This window comes from Pseudophryne corroboree, unplaced genomic scaffold, assembly GCF_028390025.1.
Source record: "Pseudophryne corroboree isolate aPseCor3 unplaced genomic scaffold, aPseCor3.hap2 scaffold_603, whole genome shotgun sequence".
Classification (NCBI taxonomy): Eukaryota; Metazoa; Chordata; class Amphibia; order Anura; family Myobatrachidae; genus Pseudophryne; species Pseudophryne corroboree.
Genome location: NW_026970200.1, coordinates 86,527 through 99,361, shown reverse-complemented (window position 1 = coordinate 99,361; position 12,835 = coordinate 86,527). Strand labels below are relative to the sequence as shown.

The following is a 12,835-nucleotide window of genomic DNA, read 5'->3' as shown; positions in this document are numbered from 1 at the left end:
AGCAGCATTAGTCAGAAATTTTAGTCAAATCACCATGCATAGGAGACCACAAATAGGTTGAACTCGATGGACAATTGTCTTTTTTCAACCTCAGATACTATGTTACTAATAAGTGGACCCCAGCATCCTCTAGGATGTATGAGAAAACAGGATTTTTATACCTACCGGTAAATCCTTTTCTCCTAGTCCGTAGAGAATGCTGTGCGCCCGTCCCAGTGCGTACTTTACCTGCAGTTTAGTTATACACAATTTGTGTTATGTTAGTTTCAGCTTGTTGCTGCTATTGGTTCATGCCTGTTTGCGTGTGTTATGTTGATTGCCATGTGTGTGGCATGGTTGAGGTGTGAGCTGGTGTGTATCTCACCACTAGTATTAAAGTAAATCCTTTCCTCGAAATGTCCATCTCCCTGGGCACAGTTCCTATAACTGAGGTCTAGAGGAGGGGCATAGAGGGAGGAGCCAGTTCACACCCATTAAAAAGTCTTAAGAGTGTCCATGGCTCCTGCGGAACCATCTATACCCCATGGTCAATAAGTGGCCCCCAGCATCCTCTACGGACTAGGAGAAAAGGATTTACCGGTAGGTATTAAAATCCTGTTATCTAAGTCCTCTAGTAAGGTGCCTGACCACTTTACTATGTCTTTAGAAATCTACGCACAAGCAATAGTGGGCCTTAAAGCCACGCCTGTAGCAGTGTGTAGTGATTTGAGCATAGTCTCAATCTTGCGGTTAGCCGGCTCCTTTAAGGCGGTTGAACCAGGGACAGGTAAAACCACCTTTTTAGACATCCTAGATACAGAAGCGTCTACTGTAGGTGGGTTTTCTTTCTATCCTCTTCAGGGAAAGGGTAAGCAATGAGAATTTTTAGGGATCTGGGATTTTTTCTCTGGGTTTTCCCAGGATTTTTCAAACAAGGAGTTTAACTCCTTAGAAGCAGGGAAGGTAAGCGAGGACTTCTTATTTACTGTAATATAAGATTCCTCTACTTGTTCCGGAACCTTCTCAGAAATAAGCAAAACATCCCTAATGGCTTTAATCATTAGCTGCACCCCTTTAGCAAGGGATGCATCCCCCAATGCATATCCTCATCACCGTCCCCTGTATCAGAGTCGGTATCAGTGTCAGCTTGCATTATCTGGGCAAGTGTACGTTTTTTGGGGGTATGTAGGTGGGGTTTTAGATGAAGTAGTGGGAGCTGAATACTTCAAACCCACTACAGATTGTCTCCAAAACTGCGTCTCTTTCTCAGTATGTGACATCCTTGTTGAAATCTGGGATATCATTCCCCTTAAAGTATCCACCGATGGGGGTTCGGCTTCAGAAGGCTGAGACAGCACATTGCAGTTCTGAGTACATGGAATAGACTCCTCAGGAGAAGATAAACACTCTGCAGCACAGGACACAGAGTCCTTAGACATGGTAATGTGGATATATATATATATATATATATATATATATATATATACACACACACACACACACATGAAAATGTCAGACACAGTTTCCCCCAGAGTACCTTCAGAGAGTCACAGAGTATAAGGAGCCAGCCACACAGCGCCCCGGTAGACAGTTATTATGATAAAAGCCCGGCGCTGACGGACTAACCTTAATAGGGAAGGCAGCGATCCCTGTCAGTGTCCTAGTTCCTATGATCTGCAGGGAGAAAATGGCGCTGATGAGTGCTGGATCCGCTCTGAGAGGAAGCCCTGCCCCTTGTAATGGCGCGTGGCTTCCTGCACTAATTGTTTATACTGGCCTGAGGATTGTCAGCGTCTGGGGTCTTACAGGCACGCTGGGGCCACGGGGAGGGCTTCACAGGCGGCGGCTGGGCAGCGGCGGAGGTGGGCTTTTGCGCCAAGTCCGAGGGCAGCAGTAGTGGTGGTGAGGGTACACCGCTGCAGTGGGTCTCTCTTGCTGAGCTGTTGCTAGGAAACCAGTGGCAGTGAGCTGTGTGGCTATGTAAGAGGTCTGCAGTACTGGGCGCCACCATGTTGGAGACCAAGTTTGAGGCATAGTTCTTGCTTCCTGTTCCTTCCAGCCAATCCAGGGAAACTTCTTCCTATAAAAGGGCGCTGGTTTAGGACAGGTGCTTTAACCCTGTGCTCCCAGGATTCTTGCCGTATTCTGGTTACTCCCAATCCTGCTTACTCGGGTCTCAGTTGCTGCTGCAGCCCTGCCGTGCCTAACCCGCTACTGCCTGGAAAACCCGGTCCAGTAAGACCCTTTGGGCACGGTCGACCTCTGGTTTCCTGCCTCGTCTTTCAAGCCACAGTCCGCAGATCTTTGTCTCCAGCCACGTCTTTGAAACCACCATCCCCAGTCCACAGTCCATTATCTCCAACCTCGTCTTCCAAACCACAGTCCACCGTTCCTTGTCTCCAGCCACGTCTCCACCCACCATTCACAGTTCCACAGTTCATTGTCTACATCCTCGTCTTTCAAGTCACAGTCCACAGTTCTTTGTTTCCAGCCATGTCTTTAACCACCATTCACAGTTCCGCAGTTCATTAATTACAACCTCGTCTTTCAAGCCTCAACCCGCAGTTCCTTGTCTACAACTTCGTATTTAAGTCATCGTTCACCAGCCACAGTTCTCAACCTCAGCCCTGTCCACAAGAACTACAACCCACTGACTCTTATCCCCGCCAACGCTCTTCATTGCCCCATGGCCTATGAGAAGGAACTATATCCAATCCCCACATCTTGTTCACCCACAACCAGCTACCTCCTTGGGCAAGTCTCAGCTGCCGGATCCTCAAACCTTGCCAGCCGTGACAGTAAGCACTGGCCCAATGGATTTGACGGGTGATCAGGCTTCAGGAGGTGATTCAACTGCAGATATCTGGTCTCGCTTGAGTAAGCAGGAGGCCACCCAATCCCAAATAGTGCAGTTCATGCAGAATATGTGCGAACGTCTCGATTCTCTGTGTGTTGCCATGACGGCTCATCGAGTATCTATGGCTGCTCCCACATTAGCACCCCTCGGTTCCGCTTCCTCCTGTACCAGTACCACTTCCACGGTTGCATTTGCCTTCTCCCAGTAAGTTTGATGGGAAACCAAAGCAATGCCGTGGGTTTCTTAACCAGTGCGAAATCCAGTTCGAACTACAGTCGGCCAACTTCCCATCAGCACGAACCAAGGTAGCCTATACCATTTCTTTACTTACTGGACAGGCGTTGGAATGGGCTTCACCTTTGTGGGAGAGTACGGATCCCATCCTGTCTAACTATTCTGAGTTCATGGCCACCTTTCGAAGAATCTTCGACGAACCAGACAGGACGTCTGCCGCCTCATTAGAAATCCTGCGCCTGCGTCAGGGCACGCGTACGGTCAGTCAGTACGTGATCCAGTTTCGTACTCTCTCCTCAGAACTGAACTGTAACGAAGAGGCTCTCATTGCAGCTTTCTGGAACGGTCTCTCCGAAAAGATCAAAGATGACCTCGCAACTCAGGACGTACCTGATAAGTTGGATAAATTCATTTCCTTATGCAATAAATTAGACCTGAGGTGCAGAGAACGCTGCATGGAGAGATCGCGGTCAGATCGTCCTAAGCCTCCAGTTGTTCTTCCGTCGACATGGTCATCTTCAACTACCGAAGAACCCATGCAGATTAATTGTTCCCGTCTCTCCAACGAGGAACGTCAGAGACGGCGACAAGGGAACCTTTGCATGTATTGTGGGGCATCTGACCATTTTGTTAAATCCTGCATCCTACGTCCGGGAAACGCCCGCTCCTAGCTTGTGCCGGAGAGGTCAAGCTAGGAGATTTCTCAGAATTATTTGCCAAGAAAGAGTCTGTCTTGTTAACTCACCTGGAGCTCCCTTCTTCTTCTCTTCTCATCCCTGCACTACTCGACTCCGGAGCCGCCGAAAGCTTCATTACATCAGCTCTGGTTAAACGATCTGGAATACAAACGGTCCGTTTGGATCGAAAATCATTTCAATTACTGCGGTAGATGGAAGTCATATTCCTGAGGGAATTATATCCTTTCGTACTGTTCCTCTCAAGATTAAGGTCGGAGTTCTTCATTCGGAAGACATCTCCTTTCTAGTAATTCCTAAAGCCTCTCACGAACTGATCCTAGGATTTCCATGGTTAATCAAACACAATCCCCACATAGACTGTCGAACCATGGATGTTCTCTCTTGGGGACTAAACTGCTTCCAGAAATGTTTGCCCTCAGTAAGACCCCTCTGTGCTTCCAGCCCTTCCAGCCTTCCTGTGGAATACCAGTCCTTTCAAGATGTTTTCAGTAAGCATGGGGCGGACACCTTGCCTCCTCATTGCACTTGGGACTGTCCCATTGATCTGGTACCAGGCAAGACTCCTCCCCGAGGCTGAATCTACCCTCTCTTACTCCCTGAGACACAGGCCATGTCGGAGTATATCCGGGAAAATTTGGATAAAGGGTTCATCAGGTTCTTCCACTTCTCCGGCCGGGGCGGGGTTTTTCTTTGTCAAAAAGAAGGATGGGGGTCTGCGGCCCTGTTTGATTATAGAGGGCTCAACAATATAACAATTAAGAACAGATATCTGTTGCCCTTAATCCCAGAACTGTTCGACCGTGTTAAAGGAGCTACTGTGTTCTCCAAATTGTACTTACGAGGGGCCTACAATCTTATACGTATTCGCCCAGGAGACAAATGGAAGACGGCATTTAATACCTGCGACGGGCATTACGAATACCTGGTAATGCCTTTCGGCCTGTGTAACGCCCCAGCTGTCTTTCAAGCATTCGTTAACAAAATTTTTAGAGACCTCCTTTATGACTGCCTGGTGGTGTATTTGGATGACATCCTCATCTTTTCTAGGGATCTGAAGACCCATCGAGATCAAGTCAAAGAGGTTCTTACTCGTTTACAGAGGAATCAGTTATTCTGTAAGTTAGAGAAGTGCACCTTCGAAGTACCCACTATTCCATTCCTCGGTTACATCCTCTCGGGGTAGAAGTTGCAGATGGATCCCGCTAAAGTCCAGGTGATCCAGGATTGGTCGCTTCCACCTACCCTTAAGGGGGTTCAACGTTTCCTGGGATTCGCTAACTTCTACCGAAGATTTATTCAGAATTATTCCTCTGTCATAGCCCCCATAACCTCTTTAACTAGGAAAGGAGCAGATCCTGCTAAGTGGTCTCCGGAAGCTTTGGAAGCCTTTTCATCTTTAAAGGAGGCCTTCATGACCGCCCCTGTCCTTCGACAACCTGATCTCAGCCGTCTGTTCCTGGTGGAGGTTGATGCCTCCACTGTCGGAGTAGGAGCAGTGTTGTCCCAGCTCTTCGAGGACAAGAAGGTCCATCCCTGTGCGTTCTTCTGGCGAAGATTTTCTCCTGCTGAACAAAATTACGCCATTGGGAAACAAGAATTACTGGCAATCAAATTTGCCTTTGAGGAGTGGAGGTATATGTTGGAGGGAGCCCAGCATCCCATCTCGGTAACCACAGAACACAAGAACCTCCTATATCTACAGTCAGCCTGATGTCTGAGCCCATGCCAAGCAAGATGGGCACTCTTCTTTACTCGTTTTAACTTTAAACTTAGTTACCGACCAGGTTCCCTCAACAAAAAAGCAGATGCATTATCCCGTTCCTTGAGTACTGAAGAACCCTCTGACGGTTCAAAAGAACAATTCATCTTGGAGTCCACCTCTTTCTTGGCAACTAATACCGCTCCACTTCCTGCTCCAGGAAAAAATTTTGTTGCACCAAATCTATGCAAGAAACTTCTTACATGGGCTCACTCCACCTTCATGGGCCATGCAGGTGGTCATAAAACGTTGAAATTCATTCAGCGCTCCTACTGGTGGCCTCACCTCAGGGCTGACGTTCAGGAATTCGTGGCTGCTTGTCCGAAGTGTGCCCAGCATAAAAGTCCCAAGGGCCCTCCAGCTGGGCTACTTCATCCGTTACCTGTGCCACAAAGACCATGGACGCATATTTCTATGGACTTTATTACTGATTTACCTGCATCTGGCGGACAAAATACTGTGTGGGTCATAGTTGATCGGTTCTCTAAAATGGCACACTTCGTTCCCCTGGCTAGTCTTCCATCGGCATCCCAGTTGGCAAAATTATTCATAGCTTCCGACTCCATGGTCTACCACAGGAGATCGTGTCTGATAGAGGTCCTCAGTTTGTGGCCAAGTTTTGGAGGTCCTTATGTTCTGCTCTCGGTATAAAATTGAATTTCTCCTCAGGATGTTATCCCTAAACGGATGGTCAAACAGAGAGAGTGAACTAGGACTAAGAGACATTTCTGCGTTTATTCATGTCCTCCTCTCAGGACGACTGGCTGGACTTCCTCCCATTTGCAGAATTTGCCCATAACAATCTCTATCACTCTGCCACAAAATCTTCTCCGTTTTTCATTAATTATGGTTATCATCCAAAAGTTCCTGACTTCCAGCTTCTGCCTACCCTCGAGGTTCCTGCCGCAGAATCAGCACTTCAACAATTTACCAAAACCTGGAGACAAGTTCACAAGACCTTGCTTAAGACATCTAAGAGGTATAAGACCTATGCAGATCTGAAGCGAAGAGCTGTACCAAACCTTAAGGTGGGAGATCGGGTTTGGGTTTCCACACGTAATCTAAGGTTGAAAGTCCCTACTAAAAAGTTTGCTCCCAGATTTATTGGGCCCTACCCAATCGAAATAGTACTAAATCCTGTGGCTTACAAGGTGAAGTTGCCTCCGCATTTAAGAATTCCTAATGCTTTCCATATTTCTCTCTTAAAACCATTGGTACTTAATCGATTCAGAGCTGCTCTGCCTAAATCACCCAAGATCCGATCAGCACAAGGTGATGAATTTGAGATTCACAAGATCCTCGACTCCCGCAGACGATATGGTCGCTTCCAGTTTCTTGTTGATTGGAAGGGATATGGACCAGAGGAAAGGTCTTGGGTAGAAGCAGAAGATGTCCATGCTTCAAGACTTCTTCGGACATTTCATACCAAGTTTCCAGCTAAACCTTTTAGGTGTCCATAGTCCACCCGCAAAAGGGGGGGTACTGTCAGCATCTGGGGTCTTACCGGCACGCTGGGGCCGCGGGGCGGGCTTCACAGGTGGTGGCTGGGAAGCGGCAGAGGTGGGCTGTTGCGCCGGATCCAAGGGCAGCAGTAGCGGCGGTGAGGGAGTCTGCTCATGGCGGTGGGACGCCGCTGCAGTGGGTCTCTCTTGCTGAGCTGTTGCTAGGAAACCAGGGGCAGTGAGCTGTGTGGCTATGTAAAAGGTCTGCAGTACTGGGCGCCGCCATGTTGGAGACCAAGTTTGAGGCATAATTCTTGCTTCCTGTTCCTTCCAGCCAATCCAGGGAGACTTCCTATAAAAGGGGGCTGGTTTAGGACAGGGACGCCAGTGCTTCAAGTTACAATCCTGTTGTAGGTGCTTTAGCCCTGTGCTCCCAGGATTCTTGCCGTATTCTGGTTACTCCTAATCCTGCTTAGTCGGTTCTCAGTTGCTGCTGCAGCCCTGCCGTGCCTAACCCGCTGCTGCCTGTGGAAACGCTCCTAGAAAACCCGGTCCAGTAAGACCCTTTGGGCACGGTCGACCTCTGGTTTCCTGCCTCGTCTTTCAAGCCACAGTCCACCGTTCCTTGTCTCCAGCCACGTCTCCACCCACCATTCACAGTTCCACAGTTCATTATCTACAGCCTCGTGTTTCAAGTCACAGTCCACTGTTCTTTGTCTCCAGCCACGTCTTTAACCACCATTCACAGTTCCGCAGTTCATTAATTACAACCTCGTCTTTCAAGCCACAACCCGCAGTTCCATGTCTACAACTACGTCTTTAAGTCATCGTTCACCAGCCACAGTTCTCAACCTCAGCCCTGTCCACAAGAACTACAACCCACTAACTCTTAGCTCCGCCTATGCTCTTCATTGCCCCATGGCCTATGAGAAGGAACTATATCCAACCCCCTCGTTTTGTTCACCCACAGACTGCTACCTCCTTGGGCAAGTCTCAGCTGCTGGATCCTCAAACCTTGCCAGCCGTGACAAAGATTTTAGTGATAACAGGGGAATTAGCCCCTGTTAGCTGTGTGACCAGTGTAGAGTTTATCCGCTCTGGCTCAGGACGCCCCTCAAAGTGCCTACACTGTGTGTTGCTGAGCCTTCCTGGAGCTCAGCCTGTCAGAGCTGCGCTCCCACCCTTGTGCCGCCATACCCGCCGGCGACCCGCTAACCGGGACACCAGTGCTGTAGTGACCACTTTTCTTTCTTCTGGCTTTGTAAAGGGGTGGCGGCCGTGTTGCGGGAGTGAGCAGTTGCCTCATGGGCTTGCGATCAGCACCCTCAGGAGCTCAGTGTCCTGTCAGCGGAGTAGAGAACCATTAACTCTTCAGGAAGTTGGTTCCTATTCCCGACCCCCCTAACTCCCACGAAGCAGGGAGGCTGTTGCCAGCAGCCTTCCTGTAACCTAACTAACTCTAGAAAATAAAAAACTAAGAAAACTCCTAGGAGCTCCCCTAGCTGTGACCGGCTCCTCCGGGCACATTTTCTAAACTGATTCTGGTAGGAAAAAAAAAGAAAAAATGAGACAGCGCTTCCTACTTTGAACGATTTTTTATATATATATAAAACACAATAATATCACATATGAATACCGGCCAGTATTATTTAAAAAACAAGTCTGCTGTGTGGAGTCCGTTCTGTTCCCCCTTAGCTTTGGGGTGTTAAAGTGAATGTGGGCCGGCCAGCTTTCAAACAATGCTGCAGGAGTACTTTTCTCTCCCAATGTGTTCTGCTCGTGTAGGAGGGGCATATAGGGAGGGGCAGCCCACACTATTAAACTCTTAAAGTGCCAGTAGCTCCCAAAGGATCCGTCTTTACCCCATGGTACTAAATGGACCCCAGCATCCTCTAGGTCGTAAGAGAAAGTAGATTATAATGTAGCAGATGATGATGATTACAGGGTATCATATGGTGTATTGCATGTAAAGTACCTTGTTCCACACCTACTCTGCTGTAGCAATATACCTTATATAAGGGTGAGTAACACATGTACAGGCTTACCAGCGTATGAGCACACACATAAAGGAATGCTACCTTACCAATGCTTCCAGGAGTAACGTTAGGAGACATTTCTCTGATCTATCAGCTCATATGACTGATGTTATTGTTCATCTAGAATCTCCAATTCATACGATATGTTCCCCATCCATTGTTTTACATTGGTGCTGACATAGGACTTGGCGAGTGACTACATCTCCATTTATACTTCATGGTTAGTTACCAGTACAAGAGAGAGAGATATCTAAGTCTTATTATAATATTACATTTGTTATTGTGAGTGTTCTCAGGAGGGTGGACAAAATGATCGTCTGAGACACAATATTATAAAGCCTTCATTAGAAGTTATGTTTTATTAAACACACACATTTACAATTAAGTGTCCCAGAAAGTCATCTCCTATTGTTTGCAAGATTAATATTGTTACAGAAAATGTCACATTTCCATAATGTATTTTATTTCCAGCAGATGGACACACAAGCAGGAATATCACAGAAGGACATCTAATGTTATCCCCGGATTGTGACATAACAGTTAATGACAGTAGACAGGATTCTCCAGGAGCTAACCCCATTACCCCAATTATACATCCAGCTCTATCAGCTGATCCCCCTGATCCTGGGAAATGTTCTCCTGATCACTCTGATATTGGTGCATCTGTTACAGCTCTGACAGTAGATACAGAGTTTCCGTGTTCTATAGATGCCAAATGTTTTACACAGGACACAAAGCGTATTAACCCACACACAGGTAAGGCAGGTGAGAGGCCACTGATCAGTTCTGAGTGTGGGAAATGTTTTACATACAAATCACAATTTGTTAGACATCAGAGAAGTCACACAGGTGAGAGGCCATTTCCATGTTCTGAGTGTGGGAAATGTTTTGCACACAAATCAGATCTTGTTATACATCACAGAAGTCACACAGGTGAGAAGCTATTTTCTTGCTCTGAGTGCGGGAAATGTTTTACACGGAAATCACATCTTGTTGACCATCACAGAAGTCACGCTGGTGAGAAGGCATTTCCATGTTCTGAGTGTGGGAAATGTTTTACACGGAAATCAGATCTTGTTATACATCACAGAAGTCACACAGGTGAGAAGCCATTTCCATGTTCTGAGTGTGGGAAATGTTTTGCACAGAAATTATATCTTGTTATACATCACAGAAGTCACACAGGTGAGAAGCTATTTTCTTGCTCTGAGTGCGGGAAATGTTTTACACGGAAATCAGATCTTGTTGGACATTACAGAAGTCACACAGGTGAGAAGCCATTTTTTTGCTCTGAATGCGGGAAATGTTTTACATACAAATCAGATCTTGTTATACATCAGAGAAGTCAAACAGGTGAGAAGCCATTTTCTTGCTCTGAGTGCGGGAAATGTTTTACACAGAAATCACATCTTGTTACACATCAGCAAAGTCACACAGATGAGAAGGCATTTCCATGTTCTGAGTGTGGGAAATGTTTTGCACACAAATCAGATCTTGTTATACATTACAGAAGTCACACAGGTGAGAAGCTGTTTTCTTGCTCTGAGTGCGGGAAATGTTTTACACGGAAATCAGATCTTGTTGGACATCACAGAAGTCACACAGGTGAGAAGCCATTTTCTTGCTCTGAGTGCGGGAAATGTTTTACACGGAAATCAGATCTTGTTGGACATCACAGAAGTCACACAGGTGAGAAACCATTTCCATGTTCTGAGTGTGGGAAATGTTTTACACGGAAATCAGATCTTGTTATACATCACAGAAGTCACACAGGTGAGAAACCATTTCCATGTTCTGAGTGTGGGAAATGTTTTACACACAAATCACATCTTGTTACACATCAGAGAAGTCACACACGTGAGAAGCCATTTCCATGTTCTGAGTGTGGGAAATGTTTTGCACACAAATCATATCTTGTTATACATCACAGAAGTCACACAGGTGAGAAGCCATTTTCTTGCTCTGAGTGCGGGAAATGTTTTTCAAGGAAATCAGATCTTGCTAGACATCACAGAAGTCACACAGGTGAGAAGGCATTTCCATGTTCTGAGTGCGGAAAATGTTTTACACAAAACTCACATCTTGTTAAACATCAGCGAACTCACACAGGTAAGAGGCCATTTCTATACTCTGAGAAATAAATCAGCTCTTGTTGCACACAATAGATATCACTCAGGTGAGGAACCATTTTAATCTGGAGTATTCTCATCATTGCCATGCGTTGTTCTTCAAGGTTCCTATCCTATCTCCTATGCTTTTTGCAATATACATGTTACCACTGGGTGAAATAATCAGATGTCATGTCCTCATCTACCACTGCTATGCAGATGACTTGTCTCTTGCTCCGGGTACTGAGAACCCAGTACAAATCCTAAATGGTTGTCTAGCTGAGCTCCAGGTGTGGGTGATGCCAGTTGGCTGTGACTCAGTCCTGGTGAAACAGGTCTATATGGTAAAAGCTCACCAACAAAGGGCAGGGCTACAGCTCAGCTTTGCAAACCAACCAGACTTGTGCTTGGGGGTCAGAGTTACAAAATGCTGTTCCTGTGCGGAATCTTGGTGTCCTGGATGGTGGAATGACACTTAGACATCGATATCTGCCACAACCAGATCCTCATCTGAGGAACATTGCCAGACTCCAGCACTTATTTCCCTCAGAAGATCTACCTACAGTCATACATGTACTTGTATCATCACGCATAGACTACTGCAATGTCCTCTACCTGGGTCTCCCAGCAATAGAATTGCACCGGTTGTAGCTTGTACAGAATGCAGCAGCCAGGCTGTTACTTAACCAGCCCGTTCCTGCCACATAACACCCATTCTCTGCTCCCTTCACCGGCTGCCTGTAAGATGGTGACTCTATTACATAATCTGACTCTCCCAGCCCTACATGACCAGGGTCCATGGTACCAGAAGCAGCTTCTGCCTCCTTACTGCCCGGCTTTCTTACTTCCACCTGCAGATGAAGGACTGTTACCAGCAGTACCAAGAGTCCCCAAGCAGTTCTGAGATGTCAGGGGGCAGAGAGGGTGGTGGCACTAATGCTGTAGCGGGAGCTGCCAGAGGCACTGTCTGTGGGTAATATTGTCCCCAAGCAGCGCTAAGGTGTCAGAGGGGAGACAGGGCAGTAGAGGGTGGAGGCAGGGTGGGTGGTTGCAGTAGTGGGGGGCGACAGGGCAGATGCTGTTTTGGGGAGAGATGTGGCAGTATTGGGGGAGACTGGGCGGTGGCAGTAGTGGGGGAGGTGGGGTGGGTGGCAGTAATGGGAGGGGGCAGGGGGATAGTTGGAGAGGGGGCGGTGGCAGTAGTGGGGGGAGACAGGGTGGGTGACAGTAGTGGGGAGGAGACAGGGCGTATGGCCACAGTGCAGTACCAGTGGCTGCTGGAGGCAGTAAAGAGGTGTACGAGTCCCGCACAGAATCAGTTTATTATTAGACTTAATGATGATTATTCTTCCTTATTTCTAATTAATCCCTTGTATGTGTTACTGTTATTTGCTGTGTCAGTCTTTATGTGTGTTCTGTGTAATCCTGAAAGTAGTGCTGCTACCGATCTCATATCATTTGTAGTAACTTGGAAAAGATGAGATACGAGGTGCACTCTGGAAGCTTATAGGGGGTTAATCAGAGATGAACGCAGATGTGACATCACGCAGCCCCCCCCAGAAAATGGTCCTAGCCCGCCCGTGTTCATGCCTCAGTGATGCGGCCACAATGTGTGTCTGCGCGGCCGCTGCGCACTTGCATTTTGTCACCACCAGCAAACTGCTGCGGGCCGCTATTGCGGCTGGGTCTGAATGACCCCCATAGGCTTTCGGCTCTCCTGAT

The 12,835-nt window shown here is 47.3% G+C and overlaps 2 protein-coding genes across 2 annotated transcripts in view; one reads left to right on the top strand and one right to left on the bottom strand.

Moving 5' to 3' along the window:
• Nucleotides 1-12,180, top strand: part of LOC135035405 (gastrula zinc finger protein XlCGF26.1-like) — a 48,799-nt gene extending 36,619 nt beyond the window's left edge. The window contains exon 2 of the mRNA XM_063954333.1: nucleotides 9,480-12,180. Coding sequence (XP_063810403.1) covers nucleotides 9,480-11,146 — 1,667 coding nt within the window. The 3' untranslated portion in view covers nucleotides 11,147-12,180. The remainder of the gene's footprint in view (nucleotides 1-9,479) is intronic.
• LOC135035406 (zinc finger protein 260-like) overlaps nucleotides 1-12,835 on the bottom strand; it is a 137,254-nt gene that overhangs the window by 110,994 nt on the left and 13,425 nt on the right. The window lies entirely within an intron of this gene.